General features: G+C 40.9%; 1 protein-coding gene across 1 annotated transcript in view; it reads left to right on the forward strand.

Annotated features, from left to right (window-relative positions):
• prex2 (phosphatidylinositol-3,4,5-trisphosphate-dependent Rac exchange factor 2) overlaps positions 1 to 16,416 on the forward strand; it is an 88,855-nt gene that overhangs the window by 21,215 nt on the left and 51,224 nt on the right. Inside the window, exons 5-13 of the mRNA XM_032504416.1 lie at positions 1,270 to 1,371; positions 2,279 to 2,440; positions 5,267 to 5,400; positions 6,110 to 6,213; positions 7,599 to 7,748; positions 8,657 to 8,798; positions 13,397 to 13,497; positions 14,534 to 14,637; positions 14,723 to 14,772. Of these exons, the coding sequence (XP_032360307.1) occupies positions 1,270 to 1,371; positions 2,279 to 2,440; positions 5,267 to 5,400; positions 6,110 to 6,213; positions 7,599 to 7,748; positions 8,657 to 8,798; positions 13,397 to 13,497; positions 14,534 to 14,637; positions 14,723 to 14,772 (1,049 nt within the window). The remainder of the gene's footprint in view (positions 1 to 1,269; positions 1,372 to 2,278; positions 2,441 to 5,266; positions 5,401 to 6,109; positions 6,214 to 7,598; positions 7,749 to 8,656; positions 8,799 to 13,396; positions 13,498 to 14,533; positions 14,638 to 14,722; positions 14,773 to 16,416) is intronic.

Raw genomic sequence — 16,416 nt, forward strand, 5'->3', positions numbered from 1 at the left:
GTGTGTGTGTGTGTGTGTGTGTGTGTGTTTGTGTGTGTGGATATTAATTGACTTTGATTTAATAGGGTCTTTATAGACTTGACCTTTCAGTGAAAAACCTTCTGTCAGTCTCCTGTTACCTTTTAACCTACACTTAGCTACGGGCTAATATACCTCAGGTCACCTCCTCAGCCTTGCAGTGACCAGAGTAGGGGATAACTCCCCATAAACCTTTGGCCCACTGACTGCTAGAACACCTGGTTTATTGTTTACACTGTAATCCAGTACCTCCATTGAAATTTCAGGTGAAAAGGAGGTGAGAATGTATATTATCAGTTGACCCCATAACCCGGCACCTACCACATAAAAGTTAGGGTCACTTTGATCAACTGAAGGCAAAGGTTATCTCTTAGTTTATGATCAGTCTAAATCAAGGGATGGCCATGTCGGTCCACCACTTTCAACTCTAGTTGAAATATCCACAGAGGATGAAGCCCACTCACTCTGGTGACTGTAGTGCCACTAGCAGTTTAAACTTTAAATGTGTCCAATAATCTGGTTTACGATCAAATACCTGAAAAAATCAATGACATTCCCACCAGCCTCAGTTGTACTCAACTAAGTTACAGTGATAAACATGATGTTTAAACTTTACATAACAACCACTGCCACATGATATTTCCACTTTAAGACTGTTTCTCTCTAGCCAATATATTACTCACCTAACAGTATGATGAGAAACTAAAAACAAAAAGATCAGACCATTTAACTCCTGTCCTTCAAAACCTTAATTAACCTGTTGTTTTCGGAATACAAGTTCAAATCCTCCTTTTTGGTTTACAAATCACTTGCTGGTCTAGCTTTACAGTATATCTCAGACATGCAGTCAGTCTATAACCTCAGCTGATCTCGCTGGTCACAAGGTGGAAATCTCCTCCATGTGCCGAGAGCGCTTTCAAAGTCTGAGATGGCATTCAGTATTAATGCACCTAAAGAGTGGAACTCTCTGGAACGGTCTGCTGATCTCAGACACTGTGTTCTTTTTAACTAAATACCTTTATTTTCACACATTTTCTTATTTGAAAACACCATATTTATACAGTGTGTATGTAATTGTAATTGTAAATACTACTGATTAACCCTTCTGATATATTTTGCTAGAGACCTTTTTTCTAACGCCACTCTCTGGCATATTATTACATTTATTTCACAATGACTGCTAAAATCCTAAACAAATGCTGGACCTTCAACTTGCATCTACATCGTCTCCTCTCCTCTTCTCTTCTTTAGAATTGCATGTTGCTGGGAGGCCGAAAAAACACGGAGGTCCCCCTGGAGGGTTACCTAGTAGCTCCAATTCAGAGGATCTGCAAGTACCCATTGCTGCTTAGAGTGAGTATGGTCTTGCGCACGCTAACCATGTATTATGGCGATACCACACCCATATGCCACCTCTGTAGGGTTCTACTCCTCTTTTCATCCACCACCACCTAGTCATTAGTTAGGGCTGTCCCGTCCTATTCACATCAACCTCTCCCTTGCTAATGAAACACTGGTCTCGTATTCTGACACGTCTCTGCTTTAGTTCCCCAGGACAACCTCAATGTAGGAATAACACAAGACCTATCATCACCTCCCATGCCCAGCTGCACATTCAGACCCTTTGACTGGGCTCATTCATACCCGCACTCTCAGTTGTTGGTTTTGAAATTTCTTTTTTCCAACGTGAAACGTGAGCAAAATTAAATACACTTTCAAAGGCTTTTTTGAGTCGTTGATCTGCGCTGTCCCATCTGGTTCGTCTTGTTATGATCTATTAATTCACCCAGGCGTTCTCTAAACAGCCACCAGCACGGGCACTGAGATGTAATAATAATAAGAGGTAATTTGATGCTCTGCCATTTGAAGCCTTCCAACTGCCAGGGCCTCCTTCTCTGAAATGACACTGATAGCCATCACTGGCTGCAGATATATCCAGAACAGTGTAAATCCGCCCTATAGTAGCTGACATGCTGAGAGACTGTGTTTAGACTAAAGAGATTGCCATCTTTTTTGCGTGACCGTTGCATGCAGTAGCAAGGGTTTTAACCACTAAACTCAGGAACCACTGGAAGGTAAGCAAACATGGAGTGGATATGAAATGTAATACATTTTTCTTTCATGCTTTTCATGTTGTGTAAATTATGATTCAGAGCCATATTTGCCACACATTTGATTTGATAGTAGTTTAGGTGCATTAGGTGTGTCTCTGTTATCATGTATCTAGTTTTTGTGTGAGTGACTTTTCATGGATATGCAGGAGCTGCTGAAAAGAACCCCTAAGAAGCACAACGACCACGCCCTGGTGCAGGAGTCTCTGCAGGTGATGAAGGCTGTGTGCTCCAGCATCAACGAAGCCAAGAGACAGATGGAGAAGTTGGAGATTTTGGAGGAATGGCAGTCCCATATTGAGGGCTGGGAGGTAGGCCTGAACTTAACTGGGAACACTGTGTTGAATGGTTTATTCTTGGCCAGTAAACTTAGTTTAAATGGCTGCATTGACATCTTCCTGTGTTGCCTGAGTTGGCTTGTAGGGTTTTAATTTTTTAAAACACAGTTGAGCTTTCCCCTGTCAAAGCTCAGAGTCATGACACATTTAAAGCCACTTAGCCCCATGCCAGCAATTCAACAACAAATCCAAGTGGCATGACTTTTGTCAGCCTTTTAAGCTTTCTTGTTCTCTTTGGGAACAATGACTTGTTTTCACAATGGTCAAACTCTTTCCGCCTGGATGAGCCTGTAGATAAAGCCTTCATGCTTAAGGTTCACTGATCCAATCATCATCAGGTAGACTGTACTTCTTAGTCTAGAGGGTTGCCTTAAGATTAGTTTTCTTCCTGAGTTGTGGGATGCCTTGATATGGGGTCAGTAGGCCTAGTGGTGGTTGGAAAGAGAAAACTGTAATTGTAAGGCAAGAGGCTTGGATGCTTATGTAATTGATCAGGCTTTATGCAATGAGGGCCTAAAGGCTTCCTGAACATGCAGACAAAGACATTGCCAGTGTTGATACAGCTTCTGACTAAGGTGTAGCTGTGTAGGCAGATTGCTTAATAAAACAGACTTTTAGCTCAAATTTGAGTGAGACAAGATACAGCAGAGCATGATCACAGAGATATTCAAGTTTCTGTTTTAATGTTAGCAGGGCATTTATCTTAGTTAAATATACTGCAGACAACAACATATTGAATCCATTAATATACTGTAGATGCAGACAAAAAAGCATGGCTTCTAATGGATTTAGAATTAGAAGTATATAAACAAATCTGTTGTATACACAAGGAGAGATAATCTCATTATTAGGTCACTCTATGTACACACACACACACACACACCGAGTTTAAATTCTAAGAATAGTGTGATCAGAATGAACCTTAGTGTTGGGCTTAGTGTCTTGCACATGACACAGTCCTGGCTGGAGCTACTCTGCAGTTTCCTCTCAGCCCTTTTTTATTAATTGTAAACATTAGCTCCTTCTGGACCTTCTGACTGCTGCACACCAGGCTAAATGAGATGGAACTGAGAAGAAGAGAGGAGAAGGAAAGGAAAAAAGGAGTCAGAAAGCTGAGTTATGGTTGCAACTTGCATTTCTGTGTGGGTGTTTGAGGAATGATGGAGGGATGAGGCAGGATTGTGAGAGCTGCTGTTTTTCCGTTCCTGCTCCTCCTCCTGGGCTGATTGCTTGTTAGCGCTGACCTGCTCCACAGCTGGCCACCCCCGGGGCATCCTGGCAGGTTCACCTCGCGTGGGAGAAACAGGGCGATGGCGTGCAGTGGTCACCATGGTCTTGACTGCCAGCATTTGTCAGGATGGTGCTTGCCATTTGGTTAGTGTTGCAATTGTCTGTGTTTTGTCACTGTTTACCCATAGAAATATGTTCATTTTAGAGCAACGGACAGATTGTTTCCAGTTTTGTTTCACTTCTCGTTCTGTTCTTTTGTTTTAAGTTTAATTATAGATTGAGTTGTGGAGTTTGCTCCTTTAGAATTTAATTAAAATCCTATCATCTCGCCAGTCAGTTGACAAATACTACTTCATAGTTCAACATAAACTTTTCTACCATGCTTCTTCCTTAATTAATAGCATATCCGGCTTTGTCATTCCTAATTTTTTTATCCATTTTGGCAGTTGTTATGTCTGGCTGATGTCTGACTATAAAAATAGAGAGATGAAATTTAGATGAAACGGATGATTGAGGGTTTAAAGTGTTGCTTAAGTTTCAGAATACACCCTCTGTGGAGCTTTGGCTTGGAACAAGATGAATGTGAAGAGTGATAGAAAAAGGCTTTAGAGAAAAAGAAAATCTAAAGAAGGCTACACCAGAACAAGTAAATGGGCAGAGTGTTCTGTTCTTGCATTAAGGAAATGCATCTCCATAGTCTAGCCCACTTTGATGTTGCTATTGGCCCCGTCAAGTGACCAAGACAAGTTGGCCTTTGCATGTCTAGTGTGCACACATTCACTGGTTGCAAATTAGTTTAACATCTGGTCATGAGCTGGGGAGTTAAAAGGCCCCTAAAAGAGTGGGAGACTAAAGAAAAGTGTGGAGGAAGGAATTAAAGAGATAGATGAATGGACTGGGGAATCAAGAGGAGGGGAAGAGAGTGAGGGATGATCGGCACAAGGGAAGGGAAGAGGATAAAAAGGGCGAGGGGAGAGAGAGAAGGAAAAAGCGGGATAGGTCTTGGCCCGCTGATGTCTCTGGCAGGAGGAAATGCTTAGAACATTTTCCGACTCTGTGCGCATGGGAGTTATTTTTAGCTCTGAGGGCCGATCAAACATGGTACATAAATTCCCAGTGCAGGCAAGGTAAGGGAGAAGACAGCACACTTTATCACTTGCAGGAGGAACCACAGCCAATATGGTGACCAGGCGCGACAGTGCAACACATAGTTTGGCTGGACGGGATGTTATTCTATAGAAGCTATTAACGGCCGTTCATTTTAAAGTCCCACAGCAGTCTGCTCTGAGGAAGCAGGGAGTGTTTTTACAGACCTCTGAGAGAGGGAACAGGAAAGGCTGGGCTTTGTAATCCCGCCTCCTGTTCAGACTCTATGTGTGAACATTGAATGGTATAGAAATCACTTGTAGAAACTTTCTCTTTCAGATAAAAACAAATCACATTAAAGTGGTTTGCAAGTTTGAATACCTTCTTTCCCGCATTCCTCTGTGTCAGTCCTTGTCCAAGCATCTGTTTCACTCTCTCTTTTTCTCTGTCTGCTTGACCTTTTGCCTACATGTCCTTTTGCAGGGCTCCAATATCACAGATACATGCACGGAGATGCTTATGCACGGCGTCCTGCTAAAGATTTCAGCTGGAAACATTCAAGAGAGGATTTTCTTCCTGTTTGACAAGCTTCTGGTCTATTGCAAGAAAAAAAACCGGTGTGTTGACCCTCTCTTATTCAATACTCTAAAGGCAAAATCCACAAAGCAGGAGATGCATTCAAATTCGCTTCACAGTGTGTATTTTTTAAGAGACAGAATCAAAATGTTCACTCTAATTTAGAATTTCGCTCTGTCGCTGCACTCCCCCAAAATATTTAGAGCATGGACATTATAAATAATTTACTGCGCAAGTTCCTTTACTTTTTTAAGGAAAAAAGAGCAGTGCACTATGGGAAGCATTTTTGTCTTTTTAGTGAGGGAGTTGAAAGAAGTTATGCAGTAGAGGAGACACGTGAAAGAAGGATTTAGGAGTTTTTTTAACCGGGGAAACGGCGACATATGATTAGTCTGGGAGGGGATATTAACCATCTGTGGACTCTTTTTTTGGGTTTATTCATATTAAGATTTTTTTTTTATTAAACATGCTGTATACATTGTATGTCTGCAGGTAGTACATAAAAAAAGATCCACACATGACTGAAGAAAGAAAGAAAATAAAGTGTGTTGCTCTGACCTTAAATTGAATAACATGTCTAAATTACATTCATTTTTCTCACTTAATGTGGTTTGTGCACATAGGCAAACATCAGATGATTATAATTAGTCTCTTTTAAAACCCTAAATGAACTGTGAGTGCTACTAATTACACAGTAAGTAATAACATGAAAAACAAGCTAATTCTCATGGTTGTTTCTCTCTATTCAAGCCGTTTAAAAAACAGCAAGGCGGCCACAGAGGGTCCTCGCTACCTGTTCAGAGGGAGAATCAACACGGAGGTGATGGAGGTTGAAAATGTGGATGATGGCACGGGTAAGTGGACAAATTCTTTTTCTTTTTTTTTTAAAATCTGGGCTCACTTTCTCTCCCTCTTAGATCCTCATTTTTCATATCAGCACTTTTGCCAGTAGCGGTTTAAAAATATTCCATAACAGCCCACACAGGAACGTTGACATCATGTGATTTTATACTTGGATTGCCGATGGAAAAATGAGATTTACCTATAAACATTTTTTTTTACACATCTATAGTTCCGTATCCTTGGGACTGTGCTGCTGCTGGTACTTGGTGAACTTGAGTGCTTGTGTCTCTTGGCCTCGCACAGCCACTGATTATCATTTATATTTGTAGAAGCCATCATTTCCTCTCCAGCGGACCTAGATGGGCTGTAATATTGGGTGTTTTTGGTGAGAGATGGATGGGGATTTGGTCTGGAGAGGGAGGATAAACACGTGAGGCAGGCGTCGGTGCAGTAACTCTTGGGTGTTCTGAACCTCAGGCGGGAGATCTCAATCTGAAATCCAGGCGACAGGAGTATTTTAGCTTGGATTTCTAAATAATGAAAGCACCGCGACTTTTTTCCCAGGCACACACTTGCTGCCTGAGGTTGCAAAACGCCCTCTAGGCATAGCATACTAAGGACACTACAGTGTAAATGCTTTTAGATGATCGCAGTGGTTAGCTTTTTGTTACACCCTTAGAGGGAAAAAAAATCAGAGGTCAGATTTAACTTTGGGTCAAAGATTCATTTCCATTTGCTTTTATAGTTTTTTAAAAATTATATTCTTAATGTTTATATTCAAGCGTAGGCGGAGAAGTTCACAAGTAGCTGTCACCACTGTGGGAGTATTCTGAACACTCAGTAGTAAATAACACTGATGAATGGTTCTTCTTCTGCATGTGTGTCCCCTCGTTTATCTCATTAAAGGAGAAAAGTGATAATCAATGAAGCACTCAATAGTGAGGCTGTGAGGGCCGGTACTAAAGCTGGGAAAAATGAGTCCACAGCAAGTTTTTGCACTGAGATTGAGTACTTTATTCTCAGGAGTTCTATGATGGATGTTGTTTTTGGAAAGTAGACAAAGCCTAAATTTCATCAGCTAATGTGATGTCTGTTTCCTGTTCTTTCCTGTAAGTGTCTGAGTATTGCTATTGTGTTATTTGGTTTTGTTTTCTCTGAAGAAAATCATTGGAGTTGTGCCCTATGTTATTGTTGTTTATGCCATCACACTTGTTTAGTGCAAGCACAACTTCCCAACAGAACCGTGTCATGATCAGTGCAACCACTGATTGATGACCCTCCCCTTCAAACTACTCTGAACTTCAACGAGTCAAAAAAAGTGGATTTGCATTGTTTCACCCCTTGGGAGGAGAGGACTTTATAAAACTAGTGAAGTCAAATTGTGTCTGTGTTACAGCTGACTACCACAGCAGCGGGAACATAGTTAACAACGGCTGGAAGATCCACAACACGGCCAAGAACAAGTGGTTCGTCTGCATGGCCAAGACCCCGGAGGAGAAGCAGGAGTGGCTGGAGGCCATCATGAAAGAGAGGGAGCGAAGGAAGAGTAAGAAGGCGCTTCAGTGTATCAGTATCAGGGTGGGGGTCGATCACTTTGGGAAACTCCTTTTCTCTCTTTTTATTGTTACTTCTCAACATCTGTCTTGAATCCAATTGCTGAGAATAAATGCTGTGTTTGGGAAAATCAATACAGAGGCATTTAACTTAAATAATAAAAAAGTGAATATTTGTGGGCTGTGATGCAGTGATATTGTGTGCGTATTTGCGAACCCATTTACAAGGGGTGGGAATCACCAGACGTCTCCTAATACGATATCATCACGATACTTATGCCACGATACAATTTAATTGCAATTTTAAACATAATGCAACATTCTGCGATATATTGTAATTTATTACCTTTTTTCCAACTGCTAATTTTTCCCAATTTCAAATGATGTCCCCAAAAGGAAACTTTGCCACATCTGTTTTATCTACAAAGATACATTTCTCTGTTTGTTCATATTACTTAAATTTTATTGATGCAAAATGGGATTGTCAGGCAGACAAACTGACCAACACACATGTAATTAAAGATCGATACTTGGCGCCTGTGTAGCGGTAGTATTGCCACTGAAAATATTGCAATACTATGCTGTATCAATTTTTTTTTTTCCATCCCTATAATTTACTGTACAATAGTGTTAAAACAGATTAGCTGTTTGTCACTTGTTTCAATTTACACATTTTAAGATTGTTCACATGATAAACTCTTTATAGTGTCAGTCATTAATGTTGCCTGAGACTATTAGCACAGACACTGAAAGGCAATGCTAATTATCTTGAGAAATTATGAGACATTAACCTTCTCCAGCTTGTAATTGATGTCACATGTAGTCTAGGAGCTGAGTGCAATGATTATTAATATCATGATGTTGACAGGCTTTTTTGCACCCTTCCTCCTCTGCTGCATAGGTCTGAGACTCGGCATGGAGCAGGATACGTGGGTGATGGTGTCAGAAAAAGGAGAAAAGCTCTACCCCCTCATGGCCAAGGGTAACCTCATAAAAGACCGTAAACGCAAGCTCACCACCTTCCCCAAGTGCTTCCTGGGAAGGTAAGATTCTCGCAGCTAACCTCGACCCTTTGGTTTGTCCGGCGAGGACGCTGCTGAGTGTTCAATCCTTGGTGCTTTCTTCTGTGTCACATCAATCTGATCTCTGCGAGGGAGTAAATGATTTATGTTTAGTAGGCAGAAAGGCCTTGTACAGTGTTCAATAATGTTGAATATGGCAATATCTTCAGAGCAGATTACACTGAACACATTTGTAAAATAGATCAGTTCTCCATTCCTGCTTTCATTTTTTAAATTGGCAAGATTTTCTAAAGACAGCAGCTGGGAAGAAGAAAGTGTTGGCGCTTTTTGTTCAGGATGCTGTGTGTCATGTAGATCTGCAGTCTCAGTCATGGGAAAATCAAATACAGACAGATTTAGCCCATGAATCTTATTTAGGGATTATTGGTGTGGTGTCTGGGGACGGATCGGGCATTGAATGCCAGTCGTAAATCATAGGGAGATATCCCTGTACGGCTCAGCTGACTGCCTGCTCTCTCCCTTGCCCATGTCAGATCCCAATAAGCTCTCTACTGAGGAATCCATGAGGTAACTGCAGCAGAGGGCCCATTATGCCAGAAAGCGTGCGTGCGTGCGTGCGTGCGTGTGTGTGTGTGTGTGTGTCTTTTTAACATGTTCATCATTTCTTTGTGTCCTTGAGTTTCCACAGCTATGCCAGTACACTTTTTATGTTTACTTTTAATAAGTCTAAACATGCCTGTCTATCTTCCATTTGCATTTGGTGAGAATACTTACTGTAAAGGGTGCTTTGCTCAAAATCCTGTCCCTGAGCTATTTTAAGCATACATTAGTTGATGCCCCCATTTCAGTATTTTGCTTTCATCATATGAGATGTGGATATCTTGCTGTCATATCGGCTTGCCAGGTTTTCATGCAAGTAAATTAATAAAAAAGTTGGTTTGAACTAAGTTTGCCTAGGATTTAATCCTGTAGAGAAACACTCTTTAAATTTAGAATCTAAGTACATCTACATTCAAATTTTAGGGGGCACACACTGTAACTCTGATCATTGATGTACGTGAGAACCAGAACCAGGCGAACCTAAATCTACCTGCTGTGAAATGATGTTCCTTTCATTGAGCCTAAAGGCTTTTTACAGGATTTTTTTTAAAAAAATGCTTTTTTTTGGGGCATTTTAGACATTCATCTTAATTCCACAAGACAGATGAACACATGAAAGGGGAGTGAGAGAGGGGAATGACATGCAGCAAAGGGCCGCAGGTTGGAGTTGAACCTGCGGCCGTCGTGCCAAGGAGTAAACCCTTTTATATACAGCATGTGCGGCTGCTCAACCAACTGAGCTTACCCGGCCACTTACAGGAAATCTTGATGGGATATCACACCTATTTCTCTCCTGTACTGAGAATGCACAAAAAAACTGTAACCTCAGTTCTTAAATTCATTACTCCCACATTGCAGGCCTTTGGGGCGAAGCACACATTGTGAGACGGTGACAAAGCTGTATCAAGATAATAATTCTTTAAACATCTGGCTGCAGCAGAAGAGCTCTCCATCTTTGAAAAGGAAAATCTTTATAGAGTGACGACACTATGCATTTTAAAAGGGGATGGAAATAAAATGATACATTTTTACCAAACAGTTGGCTGGATGTTATTTAAACTGTGCTACTATCTTGACTCTTGAAATCCCATAACAAATTGCCTTGTAAACGCCCCGTTGCATTTTAGAATAACCCATGTTTTCCATTTGTTTTAAATTTTTACGGAAATGTTTTGACTATAATCACACTGAAAATCATCCAAGCTTAAGAAGCCAGTTCAAAATCACTGTTATTTTTAAAAGCAAGTAGAGAGAGAAAAAAACAACCAATTGGACATAGTTGTGGCCATGTTACATCGCATGGTGGTTTGAAACAAGGAGTGACTTTCTCCTTTGGTCCATGCAGACAACACCAGATCCCTCGCGGTCTGGAGGAGGAATGGATCTGTTGGAGGAAGGATCTGTCGGCTAAAAAGATTAAAAGGATCCAACGTTGGTCATATGTGGGCACTTTGTTGAGTCTGAAGAGATCATATTGTGAGAAAGCAGCTCAGGGAAGCTTCTTTTGAAAACCTATCCTTCTATATACAACTTGGCCACACCTGGATGACCACTTGGGTGAAAAGAGTTCTCTGGCCCCTCTGTACTTCCCCTGTCTGAGACGATTATGGAGATGATAACATGTGGGTGTAATTGGTGAATTGAAACCAGCATGGTATGTCTGTGATGAAAGCCACATTGCCTATGGCTTCAACTCAGCCCACTCCCTCCATTGTGAAATGTGTTGCCTTTATTCTCTTTCTACGCCTCCTCCTGTTTTTTAAAGACTGAAGGCTATTTTTGGGTCTCGAGCTCCTCCCCTTTAAGTGGTACAATCGCAATTGTGGTTTGGTTCCTGTGACAGTGTAATTCATCAAAGAAAATGTGTGTGACAGCCACCTAGCTTGCAGTTATCATCCAATTTTAAAACTGGAATAAACAGAAAAACAAAAGAGATTCAAAGTGTGTCTTTTCTGCACACATGACAGAGAAATAGTGTCTGGGTGTTGTGATAGATTTTGATGAAAAGCCCTTTAAAGAGCTATATGAAAAGGTTAGACATTCTGTTAGAAATGCTCTTTGTCTTTGTCAGACTTTGCTCTTTTCTTACTGACATTACTTGGAATACAGCTTTTGCTCTGTCAGCACACACAAATGATGCATGAATAAATACTTTTGCTACATGTGGATTTAGACAATAGTTCATACATTGTGCAGGAGATATGTTCATACATCAGTTAACATACTGTACCAATAGTGTACAATATGGTCTGGGATTTGATTCTTTATATAGTGACATGAGTGAGAAATTTAAAACAATAGTTGACATTTTGGGAAACACTTATTCGCTTTCTTGCAGAGACTTAGATGAGAAGATTGATACCACTCTCATGTCTGTCTGCTTAATATCAAGCTACAGCCTGCAGCTGGCCAGCCTAACTTAGCATGAAGACTGGAAACAGGAGAAAACAGCTAGCATGGCTCTGTCCGAAGGTAACAAAATCCACCTCACTAATTTTACAGTATTCATCTTGTTTGTCTGTACAGAAACTGAAGTGTAAAAAGGACAAGTTGCAGTTTTACAGTCAACAGTTTGCACTGAATGGCAAGCCAAGGCCCTTGTCAATGGTACACTTAGGTTTTCACACTTTTTTGTGTGGCTCAAACAAATGGGATGATGCATGCTAACTAATGAGCTTTAGAAGTGCTACTAAGAATATTTTGTTACCTGTTGTCAGATAGAAACAGACTGTTTCCAGTCCTTATGCTAAGCTAAGCTAACCGGGCTACTGGCTGTAGCTTCATCTTTAACAGACAGAGTTGAATTGATCTTCTCATTTAACTCTAAATAACTAAAAGCTTTCAAACTTTGGCATTCATGAAGGACTCTGCCGTTCATAGTAAATAGTTAATTGAAAAAATCACTTGGTTTTGAGGGCCTTCAAAGCCTGAATTGTTCAAAATTTTTAGTTTTTTCTCTGAGACCAAACACCAATAGTGATACTTAAATTATTGGTGAAATGATAGGTACAGCAATAAGTCTTTGAATAATTATTGGGATCTTTGATTTGGTCAGTTTCACCCCGCTCCACATGTCAAATTCAATGTTTGTAAGTGACCCTAATCTACTCGAGGCCATGAGAACTGCATAGTCCAAACTTTCAGGGTGTTTTTCCTTCCATGGTTAAGGTAAAGAGGTTGACAAATTGACGTTATAGACTTAGGTTTTTCCCCTGTGGTCTGTTGCGGAGGGAAAAGACGCCAAGGATGAGTGGTTTAAGAGTGACGGAGGTGGGTTGTTTGGTCAGTTGTTTCTCTGAAAACGTTTGTAAGTGCCCCTGTTGGCTCGACGCTGACACCCGACCACCTCGCTCATGGCCTGGAAGTTAATACCACAGAATTCCAGTGGTGCTGCTGGCCATGTTTGTTTGTCTTTTATAGGGAGATGGGACATCAAGGATGTAATTGGATAGGCTGCCACTCTGCCTGTCCTCAACCCTCTTTCTCTCTCTCTTTCTGAGTCACTAAATTATGGAGAATTATCCCATTTAGCTCATTTGGGCCCTCAGAGGATCCGATGCTGTGTTTGTTTTTCTGGCGGTTGGTGTGTTTCCTCATCTCACTGGTAAATGAGAGCACAACATATCTTGCATTTTCCATTATGAACTTCCCAAGATCCTAATAAGTTGTTTGGATTTCCTCTAGTTACATTGTACATCTAAATTAAATAAGGTTAAATTAGACAAAACACACAAACGAAAGCCTGCTGGTTATTTCAACAAACACATGTGGCCCCCAGCAGTAAATAATCATTCAAGACAGTGTTTGTTGCCATAGCCACATCAATTTAGAGTAAATGTTTTTCGTATTTTAAAGATTCAAGGTCAAGGGTGGATCTAAAGCTTCCTCTGCTGATCACACACATTCTCTTTTATGGCGTGATGATGGGATTACTATGGGGATGTTGTGTAAGTTTGTTGTGTTATCCCTGAGTGAGTATATGTGTTTTTGTGTCAGTGTTGTCTTTTGTGTTTCCCCAGTGAGTTTGTGTCTTGGCTGATGGAAATCGGTGAGACGGGCAACCCAGAGGAAGGGGTTCATCTCGGTCAAGCTCTGCTGGAGAATGGACTCATCCACCATGGTTTGTTCTCACAGTTTACTCCTTTTTCTTTCATTTTCATTTTCTCCCTCTCAGACCTGTTTATTATCGTTTGCTGTTCTATATCTATAACCTAATGTACCACTAAATCACTTTGTGCTGCATGGTGTAGAGCATGCACATGCCTGTCAATGCCTGACCTAACCTCCAGCCATGTCCAATGAATGTTTCTCTTTCAACAAGCAGTTTCACAAGACTTTCCCTCCCTGGCTTAAGCATACAATGCAGACACAGCTGGCTTATTTATGTTTTAGCAGGTATCCGATTTAAACACTCCCTTGACACAATATTTAGGTAAGGGATTATACAGTACATGTTAATCTCTTCTCGCCGTAATGTTTGTGTGATATTTTCTCAATGGCTATTTTGTGGCTTTGGGTAACGAGTGTATTCGGCGCATGAGGCTTAAGCTGGAAAATGCTTTGCATTCACACTAAATGGTGCGTACTGCTCTGCATGCATTCTCTCCTCAAAAGAGTAGGGCCCCAAGCCAAGTTGTATCTTAAATCACTCAGGGGTGCTTTATTGCTTCCTCACAGAGAAATGAGATTGAGCTCTAGAGCTGTTCCTGACAGAGGAATAACTCCAAGCCCCTCTGAGCTCTCTCTCTCTTCTCACAGTGCTGTTAGAAGTGCCCATGTGAAAAACGATAGAATATTTTTTCATAAAAACCTTTAATGGAACCCGCACGGCTGCAGCCAAGAATACAGAGCCAACTGTAATTTCTGTTTTGGAGGGCTTTCGACAAAGTCCCATAAAGCAAGAGGAGCAGGGAGTTCTGAGCTGCAGTGTTATCTGTGACCACTCTGTATGAGGTTTGAGTCTTCCTCTTGTCTGGAAAGCTTGTTTCACCATGCTGCCTTGCTTGGCTTGAATATGTTTTTAAACCTCTTATACTTTCAAATTTGAAGCAAGATGAATAAAGTGCCCTTAGGGTCTGAAAGTCATTTACCTTTCTTCTTTCAGTCTGACACTTCTCCTTTCAGAAATCTCCTTATGTCTTGAATTGCATTTTTAGTCACAGACAAACACCAGTTCAAACCTGAGCCTGTACTGTACCGCTTTCGCTACGACGATGGCACCTACCACCCCAGAAGTGACATGCACGATGTCATATCTAAGGTAATAGTTTAACCTAATTTAATATTAATCACATTGTATACACCTGTCACTGATCTAATCAAAATCTTCTCACTTTTTTTCTTAGGGCGTTCGGCTCTTCTGCCGTCTTCACAGCCTCTTCACTCCTGTCATCAGGTAACCCACTAATCCCACTCCATTGCAACCCAGCCAGGTGGGGCCACAGTAACTTAGCATCTGGCTCTTGCTTCTACAAGTTCCACAAAGCAGGAGTGGAGTAGAGAATTATCACAGTGAACTATGAGCTCATTGTTTTTAAGAGGAGCAGACTTAGGAGGAATTGGCACAGGTGGGGATGTTGTGCGGCTAGTGGCATGTGTGGGGATTGGCTTGGAAAGTTTTGTCCACCTGGTCTCAAAACATACGGTGAAGAAGATTGAGTCTATAAAATGGTGTAAGTAGTCTGTGTACATGTGGGACAAATGGATAACAATGGATAAATGGATAACATTGTGATCCCTTGGTGCTTTTGAGAGTTTTCAGCATTTATTAGCCGGTTGGAAAATGTTAGTATGGTTAACCAGCAACAAGGTCTCATTCTTGAAATAGTTGTAGTAGTAAGCAATTTCCACTCAAGGCCATCTTACTAGCTTTACCTGGAGCTTTCAACCCATCAGATGGTCTTTATCAGCAGTCTGTTCTTGGCTGTCAAGCCTTAACACAGGTGAAAAATCCTAAAAGTGCTGTGGATTACATGTTTAACAGCTACGGACCTTGTATGTCCACAAATCCATCTCCATGAAAACTATATTAACTCTATTGTAATTTGGTTGAAATCTCGGAAAAACCTAGTATGTAGTCCTTGAGTTGTGATTGTTTTATCAAAGGATATTGCCAGTTTTTGTGCACTTTATTTCTGCTTCTAAATCCAAACCTACAGCTGATTTTCTTTTCTTTATTGTGGTCCCTTTTCTCTGTTTTGGTCACATGGCTCAATCCATACATCACAGATACAAATCGCCTAATATCTGTTATAAAGCATTTTAAACGGGTTAGACAGCATGACCGACAGCATATTTATCCTGTGCTCTAAAACGTCTGACGCTGAGTCATGCTGCAGGAGGCAAACATTGATCACAATGCTTCAACATACATGAAGCAGAATAGCCGTTTTGGTATATGTAGTTCAACACAACAAGTTTCAATGCTGAAATTGGAATGAGTGTGTAACATTATTCAGATTTACACTTGGAATGATAAAAGTAAGCTACCAGTTAGTCAGAAAGCAGAAAAATCCACCATGACCATGAAAAAGTCACTTAATCCCAAATGTAAAACAGGTGTTTTTTTGAGCAAGTCTAGCACATGTGATGAAACATCTCTTTGTATAACTGAGTTAGAAGTGGAGCAATCTCTTTTTATAGAAGTATTTGGCTGATATGCTTTGGTGTGCTGTGTGTTTTTTTTAAACTCTATTTGAAGTGTTTGAGGAGCAGGCTGCTAATGTGTTTTACCGCAAAACACTGCATCAAGGTTGCCTGTTTATGAATTCAAATGGCCTAAAGAAAAGCTTTAATTTCACAACAATAAAACTGCTTTATAGCTGGAAGGGGGCACACTGATCCTGCATGTATTCCAGCATAGAAAATCTCTGTATTTCTGTTAAATGTATTTTTGCTGCTGTGGCTCAGTGGTAGAGCAGTTGCCTGCCAATCGGAAGGTTGGTGGTCGATCCCTGGCCCTGCAGTCTCATGTCCCACTGAACCCTGAGCTGCCATCGGAGTGTAAATGTGTGTGAGTGTTTATCTGATGAGCAGGTGG

Source organism: Etheostoma spectabile, chromosome 22 (assembly GCF_008692095.1).
Source record: "Etheostoma spectabile isolate EspeVRDwgs_2016 chromosome 22, UIUC_Espe_1.0, whole genome shotgun sequence".
In the NCBI taxonomy this organism is placed as follows: domain Eukaryota; kingdom Metazoa; phylum Chordata; class Actinopteri; order Perciformes; family Percidae; genus Etheostoma; species Etheostoma spectabile.